Below are 9,739 nucleotides of genomic sequence, written 5' to 3'. Positions count from 1 at the left end.
GCGCCACAGTCGAACCCTACCATCAGCTTTTAACAACTGAACTCGGGACTCATCTGACTAGGCCACGGTTTTCCAGTCGTCTAGGGTCCAACTGACAAGTCCACGAGTCCAGGAGAGGTGCTGGAGGTGATGTCGTGCTGTTAGCAAAGGCACTTGCGTCAGTCATTTTCTGCCATAGCCCACTAACGCCAAATTTCGCCACACTGTATTAACGTATACGTCCGTCGTACGTCTCACATTGATTCCTCCTGTTACTTCATGCAGTGTTGCTTGCCTGTTATCACTGGCAGCTCTAAGCAAACGCCGCTGTTCTCGGTCATCAAGAGAATGCCGTCGGCTACTGAGTTGTCTGTGGTGAGAGAAAATGCTGAAATGTGGTATTCTCGGTGCACTCTTGACACTCTGGGTCTTGGATATTGAATATGCTAACAATTTGCGAAATGCGATTGTCCCATGTGTCTAGCTTCAACTACAATTCCGCGTTCAAAGCCTGTTAATTTCCGTCGTGCGGTCATAATCACGTCGGACAGCTTTTCACATGAATCATGTAAGTGCAAATGACAGCTCCGCCAATGCACTGCCTCTTTATACCTTACGTATGCCACCTATATATGTACATATTGCTATCCAGTTATCCAAAGCATTCGAAGCAGTCCTTGATAAACGACTTTAGACACCCTCTGAAGATGTTACCAGCTTTTACAGGATTGTCACCGAATCTGCGTACCTTCACTCGAGTTGAGTGTCCAGGTGTCCTGATACCCTGGCGTCCTTCGCTAGATAGTCACGCTAATAGACCGCTAGGTCTTTGTCCCCAACGGTTCCTTTTCTGCAAGTTACAACTTGTTGAAATGCTCATTACCAGTTAAAACGCGCCTTTTTCGGAAGGCAGATGGGCAAAAGCTGAGTTTGTTGTGTCCGAGGAAACCAAAGAAAGGCCACGTTTGGCGACACTGTCAGTGGGAGGATGCTTGATGTTGCACATGCAATTACTTGATTGGCTAATTTGAAAGGCAATTAACGTATCAAATTTTTTCCTTACAATTATTTCTCAACACAGTCTACCCTGCAGTACACTTACAAACTTTTCAGACTGTTTCTAATCACCCTGTATATGAGTGGCCAGTCTTATGACTGGTTTGTTGGTATCCTCCAAGACGTCCATTCCTATGCCAAACTCTAAATCTTGAAGTAGCACTTACACTCAACGCCCTTCTCTACTTGTTTGACATAGTCCAGTCTGTCTTTCCCTACAGTCGTTTCTTTCTACATTTTCCACTGCTACCATGGAAGTTATTCCCTGATGCCTCAACACGTGCCCTATCATCCTGGCCCCTCGTCTTTTCAGCGTTTTCCACATATTCGTTTCCTCGCCCTTTCGGTGGAACACCTATCATTTCTTACTGTTAACTAAATTTTCAACGTGGTTCTCTAGCTTCTTATCTCGAACGCTTCGATTCGCCTCATCTCCGGTTTCTCCCCACTATACAATTAATTTCGAAACGAATCTGAGTTTCCTAAATTTCACTTTCCTTATTTTGGAAGCTAGAAGACGTCTCTTTGTGAGGAATGCCCTCTTTGCTTGTACCAGAAAGGTTCTTCTACCCTCTTTGTTTCGTCCGTCATACGTAATTTTGCATCGAAGAAGGTAGAAGTCCTTCACGTCGTCTACTTCGTACTCCCCAGTTTAGACGTTGAGTTTATCACTATTAATAGTCCTACAACTCATAAGCATATTCTTTGAGTGGTATATCCTGATTCCACATTCCGTGTACATTTGTGAGTTAATTTCATCAACAGGTCCTGAAATTCTTCCTCAGTTTCAATGATGATAGTAATGTTGTCAGCGAATCTTATCACAGAACAAAGGGTATCGCATACACTTTTCAGACGTAGGGAGAGGTCAGTGGGGCATCTAATAGGATATCGATCAGAAGGTAAATTGAGAATGGAAGGAGGAGGCAGTGGGATGACCAGGTGAAAGTTTCCATGTGAAAATCGCATCTAGCATGTTGTGTTCGTTAGGTGTGAAGTGACTGAAGTATTAGGACAACTCATGCGACGACGCGGGACGCCAAAAGACTGTCGCATGGCAGAGGGCCCACTGATCGTTATTCTTCGCCGCGCTGTCAGCGAATAAGTCGAGAAACTGAGAAATGACACTGTACGAACTGCACGCTCTGTTTACACCGAGTAGCACCGACGGAGAGATGATTAAGAAGTAGAACAGGAAGTGTTTAAGACGCATAGTTCCTGACTTCACCGAGTAGACACGTTGTGCACAACGCTTAGGTATCCTGTACTTCTACAAGACGCTGGTTACAGCACTAGATACTGTGTTTTGCAGAACTATTCGTATACGTTAGTGACGATGAAAGTAAAATGTCTTCGCCAGTCTCAGAACCTCGGTTTTTTTCACATCTAAACCAAGCTGGATCATTACTGTCTTTTGTCACCTTATATAAGATATGTGGATTTAGATTTCACGTTAATACTGTACTGTACCGAAATAGATTTTTCTGCTCGGCTTCCTCCAAATTTTGTACAATCGTATATTGTGAAGAGAAGCTGACTAATAGATCTTTACAGTAGCTGGTGTATCCATAACTAGAGCTAAGCCTGAAGTCTATAATAGTCTCCAATGTCAGACCATTGGTGGAAGACCAACAAGAAAATCTTAGAAGTACTTTGCTTATGAAAAGTCAATGAACGGATCGAGACCTTCTATTAAACCTCTCATTTTGATGTATTTAGACGTAATGTTTCTACCACTGTGTGATAGGTTTAGTGCCTCAGAAACTCACAAATGAGGAATATTGAATTAACTACCGTCGATTTTGAAAAACAAAAATGAAATGTAAGGATCGTATGACATTGATGGCCAGGAATCCCCGTCTGGGACCGTTCGGCCCCCATATGGAAGTCTCTTCAGTTGACGCTCCAATGGGCGACTTGGAGCGTCGATGACGCTGAAATGATGAGGAGAACAATATAACACGCAGTCCCCGAACGGAGAAAGTCTCCGACCCAGCTGGGAATCGAATCCGGCCCTGCTGCGTGTCACTCAGACGTGCAGACTGCTCAGATAAGGTGGCGGACATTGGAAAACACTTAAAAATATTCAGTGCTCACTCCTTCTACATTTCACATGCAATAAGCTGCGATATTACCCTGTCAACTCTCACAATTATCAGAATCTATCCACCTATCCACTACATGGCAGAGTTACTGAGCAGTTTTCTTGGCACTGGCAAACTTTCTAAGACGAGTGACTTTCTCTTGAAGTGATACAGGTGAGATATTTGCACAGGATGTCTTAGAAATCAGTGTGGTATGTTACTAAAGGTCAAGGAACTCCTGGGATAAAGCAGTTTCACTGACAGCAGTACTCAGTGGACTCATTCGGACTACGAATAGGCAGATAACATCTTTTAGATTAGATCTGCGAATTACACCATCGTCTTATACACTATTTTCGCTGTTGCATGAACTTGAAGAGCCTGTAATCGGAAGAAGTCAATGTATCTTCCAAGGACAGAAATTATCAACCTATTACCCAACAGATAAACCTACAGTACGATTATTATATATACGAGCAAGCGCATACTGGAAGCATCAGTCACAGGCAGAGAATCTCCAGCGCGCTACTTGCTTACCAGGTGAGTGAACGTACTTCGTCATCGAACCAATATGTCTTTATTGGTTGCTTAAGCATGGCATATTATGATGACTTCAGGGTGACAGACAGACACTGAGTCTCTTTTAGGGAACTCGTGTAAATTCATTATGTGTTACTCTTGTGTGGTCTCAGATTGTCTATAGAAACTGACACAGCATTACCAACCATTAATCATATACTCAGCGTTTAGGAAAATTTAGTATAATGCACTCTGCTCTTTACGTTAGCAGTCACATGAAAAGTATCAGGAATGGTTCCACAAACTATGGTGTAACACAGCCCAATCAAAAGTAGCTGAAAAAGCAAAATAGCTCTTCATACTACGTCTGAGACATGGTCGGCGAGCATTCACTAACTCGCTCTGAACAAGAATTGGGGAAGAAGCCGACCGTGGTGTTTTCAAAGCATCCTTTCACCTGCAATACGCAGTTTTTCTGTGTATGTCCCAATTTCGATCTCGTAATAAAAAAAATGCGTTCTTCTTGGATACGCTAAATCGTTAGAGGCAAATGATGACAAGGTTCATACAACTCCGTTACGCCCAGTTTCTTACCCCACTCTTTGGCAACTACGCTACTGTGACATTTTTAATGACGTCTTCGTCCATGAGATATCAAATCCTGATCTGTCTTCTTCTTGCAACAATACATTTTAAATGGTTCCAGATTCTGCCTTTGTAATTTATCAATGAAACACTTTTCAATTCAACATGATGTTGTGCTTGTAGCCTTCTTAGTTGAGAAATTTGTTCCTCAAATGAATGGCACTATTTGACACCAGAAAATACCTTTCGTTGAAGTGAGTGTAGTTCCACTGCAATAATCTACTATCGATGGCCCCTTTCTTTCATTGCATCTTAAAGTACGATATTTGAGTGAGTTCTTCTGGGAGTCAATGGAGTGTTAGTAAGTCGTTACTCTGCTGTTTGCAATTATCTTCATAATTCTGCATAGTCTAAATCAAAATGATATGATAAGTAGGTAGTTTACATTGAATACCAGTTATTCTAAATCTATTTCATTTTCGATATGAGAGATTCTGTTGTCTGCAGAGCTGAGTTACCTATTTGCCTCCAGACTTTTCTTGTAGTGGAAGTTTGCTTAACTTACTTCATTGTGTTACCAGCACACATGTCAAACAGCAGTGCCAGTGAGCTATGCCCCTGCTTACAACCAGTGAAGCCACAAGGGGTTAAAACATAAAAATTGTTCTGAGGAGGAGTAGCGTCTAAATCACTTGAGACTTATCCTCATATAGCATTTAACGCAAAACAAGTATAGTTTCTATGAATGCTCTTTTAGTCCACATCCTTGTCCAACTGTGCACATGATCTGACTCTGCTAGCCAAGACGTCAGTGAAATATGAGATAGTAAATTTTCCTTTCAACCATACTCTCTTCTTTGCAGAAACTTGATGTCTTGTGTTTCCACTTTGGCCACGTCTATTTGAATTTTTTATTGTTTTATGAAAATATTTGTCTGTTGTATCACAATATATGGAAGTGAAATATTAATGATAAACAGTAGCCTAGTGGATGCTAGAAGATTTTGAAATATAGTACCTTGGCAGAATTCTGTAGATTACATTGACATGCCTTACAACTAGTAAAGAGTACGAAGACAAGATACAAAGAACTTCGTGGTACAATTTGACGGAAAGAGAGTTTGTCAGATAGGACACATCCTGTAGCATCTTGGAATAGTCGATTTGGCAATGGGTGGAAGTCTGTAGCCCAAAACTTGGAGAGCACGTCTTTGTTGTAGCAAGTGGGTTCAAATGGGTGTACTGTAGTTTACAGAAGTTATTCAGAGATGAAGATTTTTTACCGACTTGGCTAACACCTAAGTGTCCTTTGGGTTGACTGTCACATCAAGAGCAATGTGGATTAGTAGTGAAGATTATGTTTTACTTCCAGGTACCTGAGCGAAACACCAGCAGACATGGTGCTAGAAATAGTGGAGAACGAACCCCATCCTGACTGGGCCTGCAGCAATTTCCTGGTCAGAGCCTTCAAACAGGCAGGCTTCGATGTGGTAGAGGACAGCATCCAGGTGAAGAACGCCTGCAGCGGCGGGGGTGGCTTCATGAGCGAGACACTGGTGCTGCGGGGGCGGACACTCGACGGAGACGTGGCCAGCCTGGTGCTGAAAGTGTCTCTGCAAAGAGGCGGGGACGGCGCGCTCAGCTCCGACGGGCTGTTCCGGAGGGAGAGCGCGCTGTACACGAGGACTCTGCCCGCTGCGGAGGCGGCGCTGAAGACTGCTGAAGGTGGCGCGTGGCGGCCGCTGTGGCCTGCCTGCCCGGGCGTGTTCGGCGGCGGGGGCGGCTGCCTGCTGCTGGAGGACGTGGTGGCCGCGGGCTTCCGCAAGGCCCCCAGTGCCGCCTCGGCCCGCGGGCTGGATCTGGAGCACTGTGTGGTCGCCATGCGTGGGCTGGCACGCTTTCACGCTGCCACCACGAGAAATGCGCTCCAGGACGCCCTAGTCGAACCCCTGCTGCGAGAGTCCGTCTCTTTTGGCTCCAGCCAGATCCCACTGCTTCAGTCGCAGACCAAGACAACCGTCCTCAAGATGGCTCAAATACTCAACCGCTATCCGTGGTTCCGGCAGTATAAGGACAAGTTCTTACAATTTGCGGACACTTTGCTGCTGCGAGCTGTTGACGCCGTTAGCAGCTGCGACAACAAACTCACTGTCATGCTGCATGGGGACTTTCAGAAGAACAATATGATGTTCCAGTACTCGAAAGAAGAGCTTGAAGTCATATTCTACGATTATCAGGTAATAATCAAATTTACTTAAGCTGCAACCCATCTGATAATTCTGATAATGTACTACGCTTATCCTAAAAGTTCTAAGTTAATTATGCAAATGTCAGCTTCCCTGTGGTGTCTAGTAGATCCAAGGGAACATGCTGTTTAGTAGGGCTTTTGTAATACTAAATTAGTAGGTCTGAATGTACAGTTCTCAACACTTCTTTACTTTCCTTCTCATATTTCTTTACTGGGCTGTATGATAACTAGAAATCTTCTCTGTCTTACTTGGTACTGAGCAAGAGACATGAATTGCTGATGATCTTTACTTTCTCAATTTTGTTATCCATATATGCAATAATTGATTTTGCCTCTCATTTGGGGCACCAGTCTAACACATTTTGAGTTCTTGTCATCTCTCAGAACTTCAGAGACTGCACTAGTGTAAAAATATTAAGTAAGATTCCCAATCGCAATTCATTTACGTTCTGATGTAGTTACCAGAAGTCAGCTGTTATGACCGGGGTCTTGTAGTGTTACATAGCAACATTGGGCAATGGCTGTGCATCTGATCTGGTATCTTAGTGTGATCGTGATCACAATAACAAAAACTCATTTTTTCAGTCGATCGTAAATGGAATAAACTGTACTGCTGCTTTTTATTTTTGATAAAATATTGCTGACATCATTTAATGCTCTCTGTACTAATCCAACCCAACGGTTTCTTGACTTTTCCACTGTGATGGAGATGTCCATTCTTTGGGGGAGTTTCTAGAGAACTCCATTTCGTATGCCTCACACCAACGACAGAATGCGGAAAACCGTTTTAAAAAAATCTACACTCTTCTCTGGAACTGTTTAATTCCCTCCCATGTTTCTGCACCCAAAAGAGAGATTATTGTTCTGGGGACTGTCTCACTTCAGATGTTTTTTGTAATTCTGTGAAGACTGGCCGGCCGGAGTGGCCGTGCGGTTAAAGGCGCTGCAGTCTGGAACCGCAAGCCCGCTATGGTCGCAGGTTCGAATCCTGCCTCGGGCATGGATGTTTGTGATGTCCTTAGGTTAGTTAGGTTTAACTAGTTCTAAATTCTAGGGGACTAATGACCTCAGCAGTTGTGTCCCATAGTGCTCAGAGCCATTTGAACCATTTGTGAAGACTGCTTGTACCTGTGTGACTTCTTCAGTGGAATTCATATTCGAGCCAAACAGACTACAAATCCCTCTTCAGGCCATCCTGATTTGCATTTCCTGAGGTTTCCCCATATTATTTCAGGTCTATGTTGGGACAGATCCCAAAACAGGCAAGGCTTACTTCCCTTGAGCTTCATCAAACATCGGAACTGACAGTTAGGTCATAATGACACTGTTGTTGTGATATTAAATTGTGTCCCTTCATACATTCAATTGCGGATGTGAACAGACCATAGCAGAAAAATATAGTGGTGGTCACGTTCCAGACTCTATGTGCGAGTGCAGCGACCCATGTCTATTTGTCGAGAGGTGGAATCCAAAAGATCCTTGAGAGTGTACACTGGCCAATGTTCCTAATGATGTTCTGTTCTTCTTATTTGCGTTCTTGAAACGCCTCACTGCCGTACAGGTGCTTGTAACTTGTGACAATCAATAATTAATTCATTAATGTTGGATTTTTCAGGGAGCCCATATCGGATCTCCAGCGGAGGACCTGCAGTACTTCCTGCACACGAGCACCAGCCTGGAGGTGCTGCAGCGGCACACGGACCTGCTGCTGTCCGAGTACCACAGCACCCTGCAGCACACGTTGCGAGCCCTGGGGCTGCAGCAACAGGCAGACGCCTACCCGCTAGAGCAGCTGAGGAGAGAGATGGAGCAGCTGGCACCAGTAGGGGTCTTCTGCACCTACAACCTGCTGCCTGTCATGCTCAACCTAGAGGCAGTCGATTTCGACCTCGATACATCGTCACCCAACTATGCAGCCAATGTGGACAAGTTGTTACAGAAATGCTACACAAATCCTGAGTATTTGTCCTTTGCCGAGTACTTGACGCCATTTTTTGAGAAGAACTGTCTTCTAGAAAGTTGAGGCTCATCATTAATATCCCCAGGACAAAGAGAGCTGAAACAAAACATCAGCGTATTGTAAATATTCGCAAAGTTCTGACTTCAATAAAGAAATTTATGATAATTTTGAGGGTGTGACTGGTTTCTTTATGTTTGGTCGACATTATTTCTAAAATAGTCCCTCGTCATCAATGGTTTCTGTATTATTTGAAGAGTTCGTTGCACCAGAAGGAAAATTTACCTGTCAACAAATGAAGAAATGCTCTGTAATGCAATATACTATATTACCTTTAAAATTCAATGCAAGAAATTTTCGCAGCTATTTTCAGTTGTATTTACTACTTGCGTCTTTTGTGGTGGCTTCTATGTTCTGTTATCGTTTTAGCTGGAATCATGCTAATGTTAACTAAAATTTTAGATTTTCCACGTTATTTGGGTTCTTATTAACTGTCACAAGAAATGCATAGATGATGTAACACCTGCTGGCTATTCATGTTGTGGTTTGGTTATGAAGCAGATACAATTTTCAAGATATCATGGTTTGTTCTGCCAGAAAAATAACGTCAAAGAACACTAATTTCTCCAACGGCCTCCGTAGGAGGACTACACAGTCAGTGCATTCCAGCTGAAGCGCATTCTTTTTATCCTCAAACTGGATGATTAAGACAATACTTCCACCAATATGGCACACACTGCCTAATCATAAAAAATAATTGTATAGAAGAGGAAGAGGAAACGAAATGCAACTCCGTGGCTTGAGAGTGTATTTGATGTTATGTCAGTGCTTGTAAAATCGAATCTAATTTGCAAAGAGCTTAGTAGCATGAATCTATGTATCAGGATGACATTGCACTCCCCCGCCCCTGTCCCCCTGGACCAGGATGCATGCGTCGATTCTGTTAGGACGAGTATCGTAAAGCCATTGTACACTCTCTTCAAGCAAACGGGGCCAAAACTGTCGTACCTACTCTGTGAATCCAGCACACTATTACTAGGATATATTAGGATGGAGTTGATGTTCAAGCTGGTCGCAAACAGGTCCTTTCGTGGACGTCCCACGTTCTGCTGGTCATGAAGAACCTCAAGATCAGGCAGACAATTCACAAAGCCTTTTTCCATGTGTGGGCTAACATGGTGCAAGAGACGTAACACATCAGAACGGAGTTCGTGTTGTACTGTTAGGCCATCAGATTTGCCTGAATCACTGTCAGCCATGAACTGACGTCATACTCGATGGCTTCCCACATCATGGTCCCAGGGTCAAAAC

The 9,739-nt window shown here is 43.6% G+C and overlaps 1 protein-coding gene across 1 annotated transcript; it reads left to right on the top strand.

Moving 5' to 3' along the window:
• The first annotated feature begins 5,620 nt into the window (after window positions 1-5,620).
• On the top strand, window positions 5,621-8,494 carry LOC124594302. The gene is made up of 2 exons (XM_047132665.1): window positions 5,621-6,460; window positions 8,087-8,494. Exons 1-2 carry the CDS (start codon window positions 5,621-5,623, stop codon window positions 8,492-8,494), a joined length of 1,248 nt encoding a protein of 415 aa, XP_046988621.1.
• Window positions 8,495-9,739: the final 1,245 nt, after the last annotated feature.

This window comes from Schistocerca americana, chromosome 2 (assembly GCF_021461395.2).
Source record: "Schistocerca americana isolate TAMUIC-IGC-003095 chromosome 2, iqSchAmer2.1, whole genome shotgun sequence".
NCBI lineage: Eukaryota > Metazoa > Arthropoda > Insecta > Orthoptera > Acrididae > Schistocerca > Schistocerca americana.
This window is presented reverse-complemented; position numbering and strand designations above follow the sequence as displayed.